Source organism: Mustela lutreola, chromosome 7, assembly GCF_030435805.1.
Source record: "Mustela lutreola isolate mMusLut2 chromosome 7, mMusLut2.pri, whole genome shotgun sequence".
Classification (NCBI taxonomy): domain Eukaryota; kingdom Metazoa; phylum Chordata; class Mammalia; order Carnivora; family Mustelidae; genus Mustela; species Mustela lutreola.
Window position 1 is genome coordinate 152,514,637 of NC_081296.1, and position 19,453 is coordinate 152,534,089.

Below are 19,453 nucleotides of genomic sequence, written 5' to 3' on the forward strand. Positions count from 1 at the left end.
GATCCTACGGTGCGGGCTCCGATGAACGCACGCGCTCCCTCCCACACACTCCGCGCACACAGACACACTCCCACCACCGCCTCCTCCGGGCCCTGGGGGCTCAGGGGGTCCCGCTGTGGCCCCTCAGGCCCGGCCACTCCCCGTGGGACCGAGCAACACAGCCAGGTGTCTGGGTCCCGGCCTCACCCCTCACGAGACCTGCGCCCCCGTCCAGCCCTGGGGTCCAGGGGGTTGTGGGCAGGGCAGGGGCAGAGCAGTGTGGGGACCCCGGTGCCCCCCGGGGTCTGGCCCCCACGGCCACTGGGACGCCCACCCAGCCCTGTGCACTCGGCCCTGTCACCGTCCCAGCGCGAGCAGGCCTCTGGGCCTCGGGGAGAAGCCCACAGGCCTGCCTGGGTCCCCCGCACGGGGCTGGGAAGTGGGGGTCCCTGAGGCAGGGGAGGCACTGGGACTCCGGCTGCAGGGGCTCAGGCCTGGAGCCAGGGCGGGGCCCGCACGAGGGGCTGCCAGCCCGGGGGCTGGGGGACAAGGGAGAACAAGGCAACCACACCACACGGCCCGAGGACGGCTCATGAGGACGGCGGGATGGGGGGCTCCCAGAGCGCTGCGGGCCCTGTGTGGGTTAGGCGTCTGTGGGAGGGGTCCAGGGGCTGCCCAGGGTGGCCAGGCGGGGTGGGAGCGGGGGCAGAGGAGCCACGTGGCGTCGGGCGCCACGGACGGAGGGCGCCTCGCCCCACTCCTGAGTTTGGGACTTGGAGAGACTCGGTGGAGACAGACAGGTGGACAGAGAGCGACGGAACAATGGCAGAGACAGAGTGAACGTGGGAGACATAGAGAGACACAGAGATGGACAGGGAGAGACAGAGAAACGGAGAAGGACACGGAGACAGAGACAGAGGCGGAGAGAAGGGGTGAGAGGTAGGGGGGCGACAGGGAGAGACACGGGCAAGGGAGAGGCAGAGCGGGAGGCCCAGCTGCTCGCACAGTGTGGACAGGAGGGTGGGGGTGAGGACAGCCCAGGCAAGGCTGACCAGGGCTGGGTGCTGTGGTCACCCAGGGGCCCACAAGCTCGGGGAGCCCGTGCCTGTCCCCACGTGACCGCAGGCCGGCTCTGTCCCGCATGGCCTCTCCTCTGCCCCGCTTGCTCCCCGACACCCCACCCACCCCGGGGCTTGGAGCGTCCAGGCTGGCCCGCAGGGGACCCTAGTCACAGAGGGGGACGTGCTGAGAACACTTCTCGCTCACGGAAGTCACCACCTGCAGGGCTGCCACCGTGTCAGCCGCGCCACTGTCCCACGGCGGCCACTGCCAGCCGGGAGCGTGGACGGTCCCCACACCCCGTGGCCTGGGCTAAGCTCGCCGGGCGGTGGGGGCCGCGGCGGGGCGCCAGGTGCAGGGCGGTGGGAGCTATTTCTGGAAACGGCCCGCGGGTGACAAGGGTGTTTCTCGGTGTGGAACAAACAGACATTTGCATGTCCCCTTCAGGGACAGCTTCTACTGAAATGAGTAACTAGGGGAGAAACAGGTGTGGGGTGGGGGTGCACGGCCTCCTGGGGGGGCCGAGACCCTGGCGGCGCACTCCCACCCCCCACACGGCCGCGCCGGCTCAGCCCAGGACCTCAGAGGCCGGCCGGGGCTCGGACTGGGCCACGGAAAGCCGTGGCCTGCTGGGATGTGGCCCCCCTCCGGGTGCAGGGCAGCAGGACGGAGCTCGCCCCTCTGGGGCTCATGGGCCCGGTGTGCCTGGGTGCAAAGAGCAGGGGGGCTGCAGGCCTGTGGCTGAAGCCCGCAGTGTCACTGGTCCCAAGCAGGGAGACGCCCAGGGAGGCGGTGGAGGTCAGGGAGGCCCGGAGGGCTCCGGACGGGGCAATAGCGCGGCTGGCAGGGGCACCGTGAAGCTCATATTCCAAGATGATCCGTTGGCACGGCCCTGCCTCCTTGCTGGGCGGCAGGAGTGGGGCGAGGCGCCCTCCGTCCGTGGCGCCCGGAGGGCTCCCGGCTAACAGGGCAGGAGGGAGTGAAGAAGTGGGGGACCCGCCTCGGGACCCTCGCGGAGGGAGGTGCCCGCCTCTGCCTGGCCCCCGGGTCCCTGCTGCGCGTGGCAGCCGAGGGACGGGGTCGCAGCAGGGCCGTGCCCCAAGCCGTGCCCCTCCGTGAACGAGCGCCCGAGGCCAGGGGTCCTGACGGGAGACCCTAAAGGCTGGTGATGCCGACCCGCCCCGCGGGCCCGTGTCGGGGCACAGCGGGGAGCGATGGCCAGCGCTGGCCAGCGCCCGCCAAGCCGAAACCTGCCACTCCCTGAGCTCCAGAGGGAGTCGGGGGCTCCCACGTGCGATCGAGGGTCCAAGGAGCTTGGGCCGCGCTCAGCGCCCACAGTCTCTCATGGCTCGTGTCCCCTCCTGTGTCCCGCAAGTCCCTCCTCCTCTCCCTCTCCCCGTGTCCTCCGCGTCGTCCCTCTGCCCCACAAGCGAGCGGACCCACGCGACGACGGACGCTCGCGGCTGGACTCCTCTCGCTCGGCACCGTCTCCTCCAGTCCGTCGCGTCGCTACGGACGTGGGGTTCCCTCCTTTCTGCCGGGGGCGTCGTACTCCAGAGTGTCCAGGGGCCGCGTCTCTATCCGTTCGTCCGCTGAAGGGCATCTCGGTTCTTTCCACAGTTTGGCGACCGTGGCCACGGCTGCCACGAAACACCTGTTGCGAGCAGTCAACGCCCCGCACCCCCACTCTCCCCCCGGGTCTGGCTCCCCTCGCCCCTGCAGCCCACCTGCCCGCCCCGTGGGACCCCGGCCTCCCACTCGCTCCAGGGCTAGTCCCCACGCGGCAGCCACCCCGTGCCCGAGCCCGGTGCCGGCCACGTCAGCCCCCCCAGAGGCCCCGCTCGTGGCTCCTCTGCCCCCGCTCCCACCCCGCCTGGCCACCCTGGGCAGCCCCTGGACCCCTCCCACAGACGCCTAACCCACACAGGGCCCGCAGCGCTCTGGGAGCCCCCCATCCCGCCGTCCTCATGAGCCGTCCTCGGGCCGTGTGGTGTGGTTGCCTTGTTCTCCCTTGTCCCCCAGCCCCCGGGCTGGCAGCCCCTCGTGCGGGCCCCGCCCTGGCTCCAGGCCTGAGCCCCTGCAGCCGGAGTCCCAGTGCCTCCCCTGCCTCAGGGACCCCCACTTCCCAGCCCCGTGCGGGGGACCCAGGCAGGCCTGTGGGCTTCTCCCCGAGGCCCAGAGGCCTGCTCGCGCTGGGACGGTGACAGGGCCGAGTGCACAGGGCTGGGTGGGCGTCCCAGTGGCCGTGGGGGCCAGACCCCGGGGGGCACCGGGGTCCCCACACTGCTCTGCCCCTGCCCTGCCCACAACCCCCTGGACCCCAGGGCTGGACGGGGGCGCAGGTCTCGTGAGGGGTGAGGCCGGGACCCAGACACCTGGCTGTGTTGCTCGGTCCCACGGGGAGTGGCCGGGCCTGAGGGGCCACAGCGGGACCCCCTGAGCCCCCAGGGCCCGGAGGAGGCGGTGGTGGGAGTGTGTCTGTGTGCGCGGAGTGTGTGAGTGTCCGTGGGTGTGCGGGCCTGTGTGAGGGGCTGCTCGCAGCGTCGGTCCTGTCCTGCCTCTCTGGCCCTGACCTTTTCTCCAGTCCTCTGTCCTGTCCCATCTCCGCATCGCCCCCTTCCTGTCTCTGTCTCGCTCACTGAGCCCCATGTCATCTCCCCTTTCCTGGACCCCCAGTGGCCCCAGGGGTGGAGTGTGCATCCTACTGTGAACCCTGGCGAGAGCGTGTGTGTCCTGGTCCACGGCCTCAGCTGGGCGCCGTGCTCACAGTCTGCCCCTGGTGGGAGAGCTGGAGAGCGTCCGGCTGCGGGAATGGCAGGGGTCAGTGCCACAGTGTAACGCCAGGGTCCCGGCCAGTGTGGCTGCCCTGTGGGCACAGTTCACAGCCCCAGGGTCTGCATGACTGAGAGTCCTGGGGCCGGCTCGAGCCCTGCTGAGGTGGCCTGAATTGTCGGATGTCAGCAACCCCTGCGCAGATCCTGGCCAAACCCATGCTGACTCTGGCTGACCCTGACCCTGGGCTGACCCTGGGCTGACCCTGGCTGTCCCTGGCTGTCCCTGGCTGACCCTGGCTGACCCTGGCTGTCCCTGACAGAACTAGGAGACTTTTGTCTAATTCTGGCTGACCATGGCCTCTGTAAGGCCTAACCCTGGTGGACCCTGGCTGATCCCAGGCTGACGTTGGCTATCCAAGGTGATCCCAGCTGACTCTGGCTGACCCTGGCTGACCCTGGGCTGACCCGGGCTGTCCCTGGCTGTCCCTGGCTGATCTGGGCTGACCCTGGCTGACCCTGGCTGTCCCTGACAGAACTAGGAGACTTTTGTCTAATTCTGGCTGACCATGGCCTCTCTAAGGCCTAACCCTGGTGGACCCTGGCTGATCCCAGGCTGATGTTGGCTATCCAAGGTGATCCCAGCTGACCCTGGCTGACCCTGGGCTGACCCTGGCTGTCCCTGGCTGATCCGGGCTGACCCTGGGCTGACCCCGGCTGACCCTGGCTGATGGGGCCCACATGAAGTGGGGGCTGGGCTGTCGTGCAGGTTTTGGGAACCTCCCTGACACCACATTGCCCTCTGGGCTCTAGCCCCTTGCTTGGGCCGCAGGCCCACCTGGCCAGGTCTCGGTTTTCGGGCCTGATTCTGGGAACAGCAGTCTCTTGTGGGGACACCTGCCTGGGTAGCCTCGCAATGACTCAGCCCCTGCCCCCCCAGCCTCAGGGCTATTTTGGGTGTTCAGCAGGTGAAGCCTGAGATGAAAGAGAAAAACAAGAGAAGACAAACACCACTGCCTCTACCCCTGTGCCCACTCCTGCGACTGAGGCCTCTCCCTGCAAGGAACCCCTGTGTGGGTGACCCTCATGGCCTGGGGGTCTGGCTCATGCCCTCATGGGTCCTGGACTTGTCCTGATTTGCTTTCCCTCAAGTCAGGACCTACACACCACTCTGGGCCGTGGAAAAGATGAAACCAGTCATGGGAGACACCACCACATCCTCCATCTGGTGCCCGGGCCAGGAGGGTCTTGGGTGCCCTGGGAGGCTCCCTCTTCTTGGTGTGGGTCACTTCTGATGAACGTCAGGACTAAGGACCCAGAGCATGAGGACAGGGCTCCGGATCTAAGTGTGACACAGGCCGTGAACAAGGGCTCCAACCCAGAATAAACGGGCGTTGGGTCAGGACCTGACCCTGTACTGAACACTAGGACTCAGTTTTTGGACAAGGGCTCAGTGACCGGGAATTGAGGTTAGTTACCAGAACCAGGGCAGAGTGACTGGGCCCAGGACCCAGTGACCAGCACCTGGGCTCAGGGACCAGACCAGAGACCAGTGATCAGGAGCAGGGCTCAGTGACCAGAGCTATGGATAAGTGATCAGAATAAAAGGATTGGGACCAGTGTTCAGTGATTAGATCAGGTCACCATGAAGAGGACCAGGGCTGAGTGACGAGGACCAGGGAACAGTGACTAGACCGAGGGCTCAGTGACCATGACTAGGGCTAGTGATTAGGACTAGAGCCCAGTGATGAGAACCAGGGCTCAGCGACAAGGACCAAGGCCCATTGATCTGTACTAGGTCTCAGAGACCAGGACAAGGGACCACTTATCAGGACCAGGGACCAGTGAATAGGACCAGGGCTCAGTGATCAGGACTAGAGTCCAGTGATGAGGACCAGGGCTTGGTGATAAGGACCAGACCCAGTGGTAAGAACTAGTGCTCATTTATAAAAACTAGGGCTCAGTGACCAGGAACAGGGCCCAGTGACCAAGGCCAGGGCCCAGTGATGAGAACCAGGGCTCAGTGACCAGGACCAAGGTCCAGTGATCAGTACTAGGTCTCAATGATCAGAACCAGGGATCAGCAACCAGAACCAAGGCCTGGTGGTTAGTACCAGGTTTTACTGAACAGGACCCTGGCTCAGTGACCAGGAACAGGTCTCAATGGCCAGGACCATGGCCTAGTGATCTGTACCAGGTCACAATGACCAGAACCAGGTCTCAGTGATGACCAGGGCTCAGTGACCAGGACCAATGTCCTGGGTGCAGTGGTTGGAGTGGTCTTGCTTCATACTGTTCTTGGTGAAGGACAGCTCTTGTCCTGCACTGTGCTTTCTGCAGCACCAGATCAGGGGGGTTGTAGGTGAAGGGGCCTCACCTTGGGCCATGAGGCAGGTGTCCCCTCCCGAGCCTCTGTCCCTCTCCTACCCTCACTCATTCAGACTCTGAGAACTCTGATTTTGGGATCAGTTTATTGCACCAACAAGGCCTGTGTATGGGTGAGTGGGCAGCTTCTGAGAAGGGCTGAGCTCTGGCATTCAGCTGGGGTTCCGGGAGGCTCCTTCAGACTCCTTCCTGCAGAGACAGCGGGGTCAGGGCCCGGGGGAGGTCCTTGCCAGTGCCCTGTCCCCAGCCCTCCCTGACTCAAGGGAGACGAATTGAACCTGCAGTGACAGCGCCCAGGGCGCTCACTCCCAGATCCTGCTGGGGGTTGTTTGATCTGCCCCCCAGGACTGCCCCTGTCGTCAGTGTCGACACTGGGAAGTTAGACCCCAGGGGTGGGGGACAGGCAGGTGCTCTAACGGCCGACCCGCTTGCCCCAGCCAGCCCAGCACTGTGCCTCCTCACCCCTACCTGTGCCTGGCTGACCTCTGCTCAGTACTGGGGGCCCTCTCTGCTGTCGGCTGGGCCCCGCACACTTGTCACAGTCAGTGCTGTGCTGTAGAAGAGACTCAGTAGGAAGAGGGTGAGCAGGGTGACGGTGGTGGGCCACAGGCCGGCTCCTGGGGCGTCCTCCTCCAGGTCTTCCTGCGGCAGGTCCAGCACCAGCCAGGGAAGCGGCTGCCGGCAATCTGCAAGACACTGCGGGTCTGCCAGACCCATGACTGTGTGGGTGGGGGCCGAGCCAATGCCTTCCCTCCCACACACCCTCAGGGTCAGGACAAGGGCCATCAGGGTGACCTCTCTCAGGGAGGGTGAGGTGACAGGTCCCCAGGGAACCCCCGCTGACGAAGGAGTCCTGGAAGGACCTTAGGGAAAGAAGCCTGGCATTGTGAGAGGGTGGACACTGGCTTTGCTTCTCTAAGTAGAGCCCCTGCCCAAGGCCTCCTGGGTCCCAGCCCCACAGGTGTGCCCACCAAGCCTTCGCCAAGCCTTGTTCTTGGGTCCTTCTGGGTCTGGGCCCTAGCTGGGGTCAGAGCCGCCCCCAGGGTGCTCCAGGTTGAGACAGGAGTCTGCACAGGGGTTCCTTGTGCCGGGCGGGATGGGACGGTTGCCTCCCAGGGAATGTGGCTGGTGAGCGACGAGGAGCATGAGAGGCCCAAGGCCAGAAGCACAGGCCGTTCTCAGGATCCCAGGCCACGGACTTTCTACATGAACTGGGATTTGGACCTGCTTATCTGCACCGACACATGCAATCGTCAGTCCGTCCCTCCGTGCACCCATCCATCTGTCCGTCCATCCGTCCAGCTGTCTGTCCATCTGCCAGTCCGTCCACCAACCAAACACCCGTCCACCTATCTGTGCATCTGTCCATCCATCCGTCCAGCCAGCCAGCCAGCCACACCTCCACCATCTGTCTGTCCGTCCCTCCCTCCGTCTGTGCTTCTGTCCGTCACCTGTCCTGGGCCTGTCCCTCTGGCCTCATCTGTGTACATTCCTCCCTCCCCATCTCCCTAGAGCATGTTTCTGAGGGCCGGGTGCTGGCTCCCGGGTGGCTGGAACACTTTCTCTACGGCTGCATTTCCCCCAGTTAACCTGTGGCTCCCCCTGTTGTCCTTTGGTGACTGGACCCTTGAGAGGGGAGCAGTGGCCACGTGGGTAGGTGTCCTCCCCTCTTTGGCCCTGGGAGCGAGGGAGGAAGCCAGAAGACCAGGATCCCTGGGGAAGCCCAGACGTGTCTGATACAAGAGCAGGGGCCCCGCTGCCCCCTGGTGGGAACCGCACGGCCAGCTGTCCCCCGGTGGCCACGGTTCTGCCTCTAGGTTCCATCTCCCCACACCTCCCTTCCTGCCAGAAAGTCTCTAGCAGAAGCTGCAGAGGGGCCGTGGGTGGGAGCTGTCTCTGCTGACCCTCCCCGGCCTGCCCTCCTGTCTGTGGCTTGGACCACCCTTGGGCTCAGGAAGGGGTGGGAGTCTGGGGGTCAGGCAGGGGGGAGGGGCCTCCTGGGCGGGGTTTGTGGAACGGGCCGGAGCTGTGCGCAGTGGGGCACGCAGGAAAGGGCATGGGGCATCTTGCCGGGGCCGGGGCTGGGCCGGGGACTCCCTGCACCTGGAGGGCACATGTGTGTGAGCGTGGGGGAATGTGTGAGCGTGGGGGAATGCGTGCGCGTGGGTGTGCCCCATGCAGAGCCGTCGGAGGGGGGTGGCTTCCTCGTCCGGGGCACCAGGGGGCCGTCCTGCAACCATGTGCCTTGCACCCACCGAGGGGTTGTGGGATCCCCGGAGTCCTGCCATGGTGCAGGACAGCGACACCTGCCTCTTCAGGGAGCCCCATCCCCTGCCTCCCTCTGGTCCCTCCCGGCTGCCCCTAGAGGCCTTTCTGAGACAGGAGCAAGCGCACCACTGCCCACGGAGGGCTGAGCTGGTGCCCTGCTCTCAGGGCCGGCCGTGCTGTGCGCCCTCACCGCGGTCAGCCCCGGGCTGTGCTCCCCGCTCGCCTGCCGTGTACTGTGCACACACACTGACGCTCTCACTCACACACGCGTGAGCCCGGCATGAAGGCTCGGGAGGCTCAGGGAAGCAGATACCCTTCCGTCCTCCAGCCCTCCCCTGCCTCGGAGGCCAGAGACCCCGGATACGGACAGACAGTGGCCTCAGGGGGGCCCGGGGTCACTCCGGGCAAACACGGACTTTATTCAGGAGGACGGGTGAGCGTTTCAGTAGCAGACGCCGTCCGCCTCTGCCACGACCACAGACACGTTGACGTGGGTGGGTTTACCCGCCAGGCGGTCGATGGTCTTCTCGGTGAAGTTGGCCGGGCCCAAGGTCTCGTGGCCCACCACGCAGGAGAACTTGTCCCCCTGCTTCCAGGCCTCGGCGTCGACCCTCAGCACGCTGGTCACGGCGAAGGTGGGGCTGCCCCGGCCGGGCTCCTTCAGGGACTTCCAGGTCGTGTACTTCTCCGGGGGCAGCTCCTGGGTCCCCTGCTGCCAGCGGACTAGCACATCCTTGGGGCTGAAGCCCCTCACCAAGCAGGTCAGCGACACCAGCTCGTTGAGGGCCAGCTCCTCCGACGGCGGCGGCAGCAGGTGGACCTGGGGCCGGAAGGTGTTTCCTGGGGAGCAGACAGCCAGGTCAGGGGTCTGGGGTGGCGGTGGGGAGGAGACCCTCTGCCCCTGGGCACCCGAGGCCTCGGCTTCCCTTTGTAAACCGTGGGTGGGAGCGCCCAAGCCCCGGGCGAGAGGGTGGAGGCGGGCGTGGGCACCGAGCCACGCCTCCAGAGGGTCTGCGCCCACCTAGGAGTTTGCTGATGTTGCCGGTTATCGGGCTCTTGGACTCGGGGTGGGTAGCCGTGCAGGAGAAGGTGACCCCACTGTTCCACGGCGCCGCGCAGCCCGGCAGCACGCTGGACACGCTATAGCAGCCGCAGGCGTCCCGCTTGGGGGCCTTCTGGATGGCGTCCTTCCCCCCGGAGGGCGTCCAGCTGAAGGAGGCTCCCTTGGGGTCTTTCAGGCCACTCAGCGTGCACGTGAGGCTGCCATTGGAGGTCACAAGCAGATCCTCAAGGGCGGGCGGGTGAAGTGACAGGCGGGGCTGGTCGCACGAGGGACACTGACAATGGGGGGGACACAGGCCTCGACCTGAGAGAGAGATCGCAGCAGGTCAGGGCGCCCCTCTGCCCGCCTGCCCTCCCCGCCCCCGGCTCCTTCTGGGGCCCGGCTCGGCAGCCCACTCCCTCCCTGGCGCGGTGCCCTCGGGGACAAAGCGGCACGTGGTCACAGAATAGGGTGGCCCCGCCTCCCCGACTCTGACCTTGGCAGGGCACAGACACAGCCTTGCTGGAGTCGGAGAGGTGCTGAACGTGGCACTGCAGGGACGACCCAGCGGGGCACTGGTCGGCGGGCAGGGTCAGCTGGCTGCTCATGGTGTACAGACTGCCGGCCGTGGCCTTCACAGGGGGGAAGCTCCTCACGGACGCGCCCTCCTTGCCGGGGCTCCAGGTCACCTTCACGGGCTCTGGTGGGAAGAACCCCTGCACCAGGCAGGCGATGACCACGTGCCCGGCTTCGTCACAGCTGCAGAGGCTCAGCGGGAAGACACTGGGGCTGGCTTTGGGCTCTGCAACACAGGACGCTCTGTGAGGCCGTGGGCAGGGCCCTGGACCCCGACACAGTCTCACAGGCCCAGCACAAAGCCTGATTCTTCTGTGCACTGGAGGAAACTTGCACGGAGACGGCTAGGGACTGCCCCAAGCTCCCGTAGCTCACGTGCCAAGGACCTGGGGTCAGAGACAGAGGCCTGCGTCCGGCTGCACTGACTCTGGACATGGTCCTCGGGGCTCTGCCACCACTGCCTGGACACATGGCTCGGGGAAGGCCTCGGGACCTGTGGTGATTGAGAGTGGCTCTCCCACTCAGTGGCTGAGTCTGCAGGAGCTGCTTCAAATCTGTGCAGTTGGTGCGTACACCCTCTCCACTGGGTTCAGGGCTCACGAGAGGAGGGCCCAGAGGGAGGGCACAGGCCAGGACAGGGAATCCCAGGAAGTGAGCCTGCACCATGGCCTCTTGAATGTGCAGGGGATCACACGGGAGGAGAAAGGGCTCCTTCGGGAACCCCATGGTACAACCCCATGGTGTAGCCCCCATACCCCCTTAGAACATGGGGAACGGCCTGGCTGGATCTCTGGGGGGTGATACAAACACAGTGTACACCTTCCTTTTGACCTCAGTCACTAGCCCAGTTCAGCCCAGCCCAGCCCAGCCCTGCTCAGCTCAGCCCAGCCCAGCCCAGCTCAGCCCAGCCCAGCCCAGCTCAGCCCAGCTCAGCCCAGCTCAGCCCAGCTCAGCCCAGCTCAGCCCAGCTCAGACCAGCCCAGCTCAGCCCAGCTCAGACCAGCCCAGCTCAGATCAGCTCAGTCCAGCTCAGACTAGCTCAGCCCAGCCCAGCCCAGCCCAGCTCAGATCAGCTCAGTCCAGCTCAGACTAGCTCAGCCCAGTTCAGCCCAGCTCAGCCCAGCCCAGCTCAGCCCATCCAGCCCAGACCAACCCAGCTCAGCCCAGCTCAGCCCAGCTCAGACCAGCTCAGTCCAGCTCAGCCCAGCCCAGCGTAGCTCAGACTAGCTCAGCCCAGCCCAGCCCAGCCCAGCTCAGCCCAGCTCAGACCAGCCCAGCTCAGCCCAGCTCAGACCAGCCCAGCTCAGCTCAGCCCAGTTCAGCCCAGCCCAGTTCAGCCCAGCCCAGTTCAGCTCAGACCAGCTCAGCCCAGCTCAGCCCAGCTCAGCCCAGCCGAGCTCAGCCCAGCTCAGACCAGCCCAGCTCAGACAAGCTCAGACCAGCTCAGATCAGCTCAGTCCAGCTCAGACTAGCTCAGCCCAGTTCAGCCCAGCTCAGCCCAGCCCAGCTCAGCCCAGACCAGCCCAGACCAACCCAGATCAGACCAGCTCAGCCCAGCTCAGACCAGCTCAGACCAGCCCAGCTCAGACCAGCTCAGACCAGCTCAGTCCAGCTCAGCCCAGCCCAGCGTAGCTCAGACTAGCTCAGCCCAGCCCAGCCCAGCCCAGCCCAGCTCAGATCAGCTCAGTCCAGCTCAGACCAGCCCAGCTCAGCCCAGCTCAGACCAGCCCAGCTCAGCTAAGCCCAGTTCAGCCCAGCCCAGTTCAGCCCAGTCCAGTTCAGCTCAGCCCAGCTCAGCCCAGCTCAGCCCAGCTCAGCCCAGCCCAGCTCAGACCAGCTCAGACCAGCCCAGCTCAGACCAGCTCAGTCCAGCTCAGCCCAGCCCAGCGTAGCTCAGACTAGCTCAGCCCAGCCCAGCCCAGCCCAGCTCAGATCAGCTCAGTCCAGCTCAGACCAGCCCAGCTCAGCCCAGCTCAGACCAGCCCAGCTCAGACCAGCTCAGACCAGCTCAGTCCAGCTCAGCCCAGCCCAGCTCAGCTCAGACTAGCTCAGCCCAGCCCAGCCCAGTCCAGACCAGCCCAGCTCAGCCCAGACCAGCCCAGACCAACCCAGCTCAGATCAGCTCAGTCCAGCTCAGACTAGCTCAGCTCAGCTCAGCCCAGCTCAGACCAGCTCAGACCAGCTCAGTCCAGCTCAGACCAGCCCAGCTCAGCTCAGCCCAGTTCAGCCCAGCCCAGTTCAGCCCAGCCCAGTTCAGCCCAGCCCAGTTCAGCTCAGACCAGCTCAGCCCAGCTCAGCCCAGCTCAGCCCAGCTCAGCTCAGACCAGCTCAGCCCAGCTCAGACCAGCCCAGCCCAGCTCAGACCAGCCCAGCTCAGACCAGCCCAGCTCAGCTCAGACCAGCCCAGCTCAGACCAGCCCAGCTCAGCCCAGCTCAGCTCAGACCAGCTCAGCCCAGCTCAGACCAGCCCAGCTCAGCCCAGCTTAGCCCAGCTCAGACCAGCCCAGCTCAGCTCAGACTAGCTCAGCCCAGCTCAGCCCAGACCAGCCCAGACCAACCCAGCTCAGCCCAGCTCAGACCAGCTCAGTCCAGCTCAGCCCAGCCCAGCTCAGCTCAGACCAGCTCAGCCCAGCTCAGCCCAGACCAGCCCAGCTCAGACCAGCCCAGCTCAGCTCAGACCAGCTCAGCTCAGCCCAGTCCTGCCCAGCTCAGCCCACCCCAGTTCAGCCCAGCCCAGCTCAGCTCAGCCCAGCTCAGCCCAGTTCAGCCCAGCCCAGTTCAGCCCAGCCCAGCTCAGCTCAGACCAGCTCAGTCCAGCTCAGCCCAGCTCAGACCAGCTCAGACCAGCTCAGTCCAGCTCAGACCAGCCCAGCTCAGCTCAGACCAGCGCAGCCCAGCTCAGACCAGCCCAGCCCAGCTCAGACCAGCCCAGCTCAGCTCAGACCAGCTCAGCCCAGCTCAGACCAGCCCAGCTCAGACCAGCTCAGACCAGCCCAGCTCAGCTCAGACCAACTCAGCCCAGCCCAGCTCAGACCAGCCCAGCTCAGCTCAGACCTGCCCAGCTCAGCTCAGACCAACTCAGCCCAGCCCAGCCCAGCTCAGCCCAGTCTAGTGTAGCCCACAGCAGCCTTAATTGTACTTATTCTGGTTTTCTGCTATGTGATATCTACGGCCTCCAGGCTAACCTTCCTTTCTTCCTCTGGTCTGTCTTGGTGCTTATTCTCCATTCTCCTGGGCCCAGCAGAGTTCAAGGCAGCCTGACTGATAAGGTCTAAACCGTATTCAGACCCACCTGCTCGAGGTTGCCTGGGGTCCATCACATCTGAGAGGCCAGTCATCCCTCTGCCCAGTGGCCCCGTGCTGCATGTCCATGGGCCGCCTCCCCGGAGGACAGAGGGAGGACAGAGGCCACAGCCCGCCATACGCCGGCCTGATGGCTGTGTGGTCCCTGCAGCCCCTGCCATGCTCTGGGGTGCCGCTGCAGCAGCTGAGGCTGTGAGGGGTGGGCTCTGAGGGATGGCGTGACTCTGTCTGGCCCATGGATGGGGTCACTTGCCCACTTCCTGTCCCACCAGCGGTGGCTGCTCCCCTCCACGTCATGTCTGGTCTGTGGTCTGGCTGTGGTGGGGCCAGGTGTATGTGGCCTGACCTGTGCGACCCCCAGGAGCCTGGCTCTGCTCTGAGGCCGTGTGGGTGGGAGGCAGGAGCCCTGGTGGGGGTTGGGATCCGTGTGGCTGGCTGGTGGCCGAGACGCAAGCGAGCAAAGGCTGACATGGACAGAGTGAGGCATTCAGGGACACCGAGGTGGAGACGGTCTGGGAGGTGGAGGTGAGGCAGGGGTGGGGCCTGCAGGGACAGGGCTCGCCCAGTGATCCTGGTGGACCAGCCGGCCTCAGCGGGGTGTGAGGGTGAGGAGCCGGGCCAGCACGGCCACACCAGGGGCTGCCCTTCCTCAGCCAGTGCTCGTGCGGCCGGGGCTCATTGTCCACCTGGGGAGGGGCTGGGCGCTGTGCCCGAGCCCAGTTCAGCCCAGCCCAGCCAGCCGGAGCTGGGGGCGCTGAGGGGCCGCCTGTGCGCACCCTCCAGCCCAGGGTCTGTTGCCGGCTCTCCGGCTCCCTGCGGGCCCTCCCGGGGTCCTTCACTGGATCCTGCGCGACGGTTGCAGACGAGCCGATGGCCCGCCCCCGGGAAGGACACCACCAGGGGGAGCGGTAGCAAGCGTCAGGCTGAGAGCAGGTGTCTGCCCAGCACGCTTCCTCCCTGTGCACTGGGGCGGCCGAGGAAGAGCAGGAGACAGACGCAGGGAGCGGGGCCCAGGAGCGGAACCCTGGGGTCCCTGCGCTGTCACGGGTGAGGGACTGTCCCAGAGCCGAAGGTCTCTTGTCCCTACCACCCCTGCGTATCCTGTGAAAACACCACTGCCTGCGCTGCCGATGTCTGCAGCAGGGTCTGCCCGACACCCCTGCGCTCGGCGCCCTCTGGGGTCCCAGCACTGGACCCCCCACGGCGATCGCCGCCCCCGGGATCAGGAGGAATGAGGAGCAAGGGGGCAGCACTCAGGGGTCGGGCAGGCGTGGTGGGACACGTTCTCCCTCAGCATCCCTGTCCCCAGCCCAGGCACTGGCATGTGGGCATCGCAGGCACACACGGCCCAGAACACAGGCCCCGGGCGGTGTCCTTTGGGCTGCGATGTGACGTCAGGGTACTGGCCACCTGCCTGCAGCAGTGAGTGGAAAGAGCTGGGACTCGGGACAGAGGCTGCCACGTACTCTGCTGAGAGGGACCCGCACCTTCCCCGGGCCAGGGGCTAAGCCTGGCCAGAGGGTCCCACCTGGAGTGGAAAGAGCCAGGGAGGCCTGTCGTTCAGCTTGGCTGAGGCCTGCTGGCTGGGTGTGCAAGTGTCCCGGGCTGCTAAGACAAGGACCACAGACTCCGGGCCCGAGAACAACGGAAATCGTCTGTAGCTCTGCAGGCCGGAGGTCTGAGGTCCCGTGGAGGTGAGACGGCTGCCCCTCCAGGGTTCCAGGAAAGGTTATTCCTGCGTCTTCCAGCTCCTGAGGGCCCCAGGTGCCCCTGGGCTCGTGGCCTGTCCCTCCCAGCCCTGCCCCCACCGTCATGGGGCTTCCCTCTCCGTCCGCGTCTCTCCTCCTCGGCCTCTTGGGGCGACCCCCGCCGTCACGCCTCGGGCCTGGCCCATCTCATCCAAAGTGCCTTAACGTCAACCACACCCGCAAAGACCCATTTTCCAAACAAGGTCACATTCACAGGTTCCAGGAATGAGGCCGTGGACACGGCTTTCGGGGGCCAGCATTCGGCCGACCGTGCCGGGTTCATGACCAAAGGAAAGAAAGAGGGACCGAGGGACCCTGGGAAGGCCCTTTCCTGCCGGGGGGGCCCGTGAAGGCGCGTCCCTGGCAGCGTCCACCCCGCGGCCTGCTCTCGGGCTGTGCGCCCCGTGTGCTGGGCCTCCACGGGCCCTCCTGACCGGCCACCGGCACAGTGGCCTCCCTGGCTCGGGGCGCGTGCACTCTGCCCTGTGCGATGGCCTCCGGCTCTCGCGGTCGGCGTGAGCCCAGCCCTTGTCCTCATGCTGGGGTCGGTGGGGCAGGTCTTCCGATCTGGGGCACCAGAGAAGGAAGACACTCCGCTCTGCCCTCGGGGGACCCTCGGTCCAGGAGACGGGCCGGAGGTACCAGGCCTGGGCTCCCGGAACCTTTCAGGAGGGTGTGGGTCCCGTCAGCGCAAACGGACAAAGCTCTCCTAGAATTGTATTCTCTCTTCCACCTGCGCATCTGTCCTCTCTCCACCGTCCGCCCACCCGTGCATCTGCCGCCCGCCGTCGGTCCCCGCCGCTCTGTCCGTCTGGGTCTCTGCCGCCCGTCCCTGCCCCCACCCACGTACCGCCCAGCGCGCTCTGACTCTCTCGAGCCACCGAGGTGCACTTTTGGGCCATATCCAGTTTCCGGCGACAGAACTGTCCTGCCCCCTTGCCATGTGGGGTCTGGGCCATGTGGGGAGAATACAGGGCCTGTTCCTGCCTGACTCCCTTTCTAGCAATTTTAAGGGCAAAGGGAAGGTGTTCGTGGAGGCCCAGGAGGGCAGCTGCTGGGACCCGCGCGGGCCGGAGGCGGCATTTAGGGCGGGGTTTCTCCCATCAAGAGGTACCGATCGTCGCCACCGAGGACATTCCAGGAGGCTCCAGACCATCTCCTGCGCTTCGTCCGAGCGAGGCCGCGTGGCTCCGACCTCACGGGGAGGTGTGTGGATGTGTGCGAGTTTCCTGCAGGCCGCCCGCGGCCGGAGCAGACGGAGAGGGTGTGCTGGGGGCAAAGACGGAGTCGCCGGTCTGAGGTCGGGCCACGGCGCTGTGAGCTCGGTCGCCGTTAGAGCACAGCCTGGCTGGGCGCTCGGGATGGCCGTTCCGCGGGCGTCTCCTTCACGGGACCGGTGTGGGGCCAGTCTCCCGAGAGCCCACGTGTGCACCCGTGTGTGTGCGTGTGAGTGCGTGTGTGCATGCGTGAGTGCCGGGCGGGGCCGTGGCGTGGCCTCGTCCTGTGTTCTGCCCCCACACCTGCTTCCTTGATGTTCTTTTCAGACCAAACCCTCCAGGTCTGGAACTGGCATCACACCTGCCGGATCCTGGGAGTTGTGCCCTGGGCGGGAGGCGAGCAGACAAGGTCCGACCCCCTCCGCCTGCACGCTGGCCTCACTCAGGTCCCTCCGTGGTCCGTGTCCACGTCTGTCCGTGTCCGCGTCCAAGTCCGCGTTGGCGTCCAATCCGTGTCCAGTCCGTGTGGCGTTGGTGCATGGGGCTTGGGACACGGCCTGAGTGACGGCACCAGCTGCCTGTGTCCTCCTAGGGGGACTCTGGGAGCTCCTGAATCTTTTCTTCCGACTCTCGGCCACGTGGTTTCTCCTTTCTGCAAAGGGCTGCTCCCGTGCTCCCTTGTCCTGGGCCCTGAGCACTGAAGAGTAGATGAGGCAGCCTGTCTTCGGGTGTGCTGACACTCCGTCCCCAGTGCCCTGGGCAGAACCCTACGGGACGGCGCCTCCAGGCAGGGAGACCAGCTCTTCACTCCCTTGCCCAGCACTGTGCCTGGCCGGCGGCTGTCCCTCCAGCCTTGGCTCCTGGGTTCCAGACTGCTCGGGTTTCCTCTGGAGGACGGCGGTGGCCAGTCCCGGTGGCTCCGGCTTGTGTGTCTGGCTCAGCTCATGGGGACCTCCAGACGGGAGGGCGGGTGGGGGGCCGAGGCCTGGCCCGTGTGTGTGTGCTCAGTGGGTGGACCGATGCGGGGCGGGGGGGACCGGTGGTCCCTGGAGGCTGATGGTGGTCCTGACCTGGGGGTGTGTGTGCAGCTGTGTTTCTGTGCCCTCCTGCACGGACCCCGGAAGAAGCTGCTTCGGGTTTGTCCAGGGGATGCTGTGGCTTTTACATCAGCAAGGGAAAGGGCAGGGAGTCTTGGCTGGAGACAAGCAGAGCAGGTGTGACCAGACTGGGCTCGGTGTCTCGGGGGGTGTCGAAGGGACACTCGCAGCGGCAGCCGGCTGGCCACCGGGGGCTTCGGGCCCTGAACTGGCCCCTGCTCCCTGCCCTCTGGCCCCTTGGCCATACCCTCGGGGGGCTGCCCCCCACCCCCTTCGGTCAGGTGACGCCTCTCCCAAAGCGCGCTCAGGCAGCGTGGGATGTGTAAGAAGGAACTTTACTGGGAAACTCACAAGGGAGGCAACGGGGTTGCCAAGGCGGAGCGAGACGCGAGGTGAGGCCTGGGTGGACGGGTTGGGAGCGGCTGGCTGCGGTGGGACCCGTGGGGAGCTCTTCTGCTGGGAGAGCCCTCCTCCCCCCCGGAGGCCTGCACGCAGCCCTGAGCAGGCCCGCAGCTTCTCCCCAGGAGCTCTTCTCTGTCCCGCAGCACGCCAGGGGCTGCCAGTGGCCCGTGGGAAGGCTGGGCAGGGGCTGGGGCTGGGCACAAGCGTGGGCACTGGGACCCGGTGCCAAGGAGGTGGGCCTGAGTCTGGGAGCCGAGGTCGTGCCCTGGACTTGGACTCTGCATCCTGGGTTCGGGTTTGGACGCTGTGTGACAAGTGGGCCGCGGGTTTGACTCTCCTCGTGCTCTGGGGGCTTCTCCGTGAGAACAGGAGCAGCCCTGACCCCAGGACCAGGGAGGAGCCCAGGGCTCTGCACCCATGCCCAGCTCAGGTCACTCTGTGGGAAGGGCTTGTGCCCAAGGGGCCTGGTGTCGGGCTGTGGTTGGTCCTCTGGGTGCCTCGGACCTTGGAGCCCAGCTGGAAGTTTCTGGATGCCTGTGTGCTGGCCTTGCGCACCTGCTCTGGCCGCTCTGGGGGCGTGCGTGCTCTCGTCCTCCCGCTGCCAGCAAGCAGATGGCCTCCAGCCCGCGGAGGGAAAGCGTGGCTGCGCTGTGCGTGCGCCTAGTCGGCCGGCCGCGTGACGTTGGCGTAGTCTCGGGTGGCCTGTGGCTTCTCCTGCAGCACGGCGGCCAGGACCCACTTCACCTGGGGGAGGGCACGCATGAGGACGGCTCTCCCGGGAGCGCTTCCTCCCCGGGCCTCCCGCGCCCGGGCTGGGGGGGCCCCCGGGCTCCCACCTTGAGCAGGGTGACGGCGGCACTGTAGCTGACGCAGAGCAGGAAGAGGGTGATGAAGGCGAGCAGGCTGGCCCACAGCTCGTCCAGCTCTGCGCTCTCGGCGGCCTCCGCACACAGCTCCTGGAGCTCCAGCTCTGCAGGCACGGGCCAGTCAGCCCTCCCCGGTGCAGCCTCTGCACGGGCTGGTGGGGGACGGCAGGCTTGGCCCCCCGCCCCGAGGAGGGGAGACAGCAGGGACGCCCTGGCCTCGTCCAGACCGTCAGAGCTGTCCCCGGAGGCCTGGGGGTCTGAAGCCCCCCATGGCTTTGCAGGTGTGGGGTGACCTGCCCTCTCTCGGTCCACATCCCCAGCCCGGCCCAGGCACCCAGCAGCTCTGCTGTCCCTGCAGGGTCTCCCAGCCCCAGCCCCTCTAGTTTTACTCTTGGCAGCCGGAGGACCTCAGCAGCTGAGCTCGCAGGACCCGGAGTGGCCCCGGGAATCCATGACGTGGGTGCTCAGAGGGGCTGGCCAGGCCATGTGCACCTTGCTGAGGGCCAAGGTGCCTGGCGCTGCCCCTTGGCCCTGTCCCGGGGCCACAGCTGTCTCCTGGCTCCTCCTGCCATGGTCCCACTTTCCCTGCACAGCGGGCCTCCATGCTGGAGAGTGAGGGCCTGTGCACGGTCCTGGGGCTCCCATATGGGGTGAAGGCACCCAGTGCCCTGTGTCTTCAGAACGGGGTCAGGTGTGTGCCGCTCCTCAGACAGATGTGGTGTGTGCGTGTGTGTGAGCGC

General features: G+C 66.3%; 1 gene segment (V, D, J or C); it reads right to left on the bottom strand.

The window, feature by feature from the left end:
• Positions 1-8,841: 8,841 nt before the first annotated feature.
• The window catches only part of LOC131835172 (Ig alpha-1 chain C region-like), a 125,514-nt gene continuing 114,902 nt past the window's right edge, over positions 8,842-19,453 (bottom strand). The window contains 3 exon segments of the C gene segment in view: positions 8,842-9,302; positions 9,484-9,828; positions 10,001-10,306. Of these exon segments, the coding sequence occupies positions 8,905-9,302; positions 9,484-9,828; positions 10,001-10,306 (1,049 nt within the window).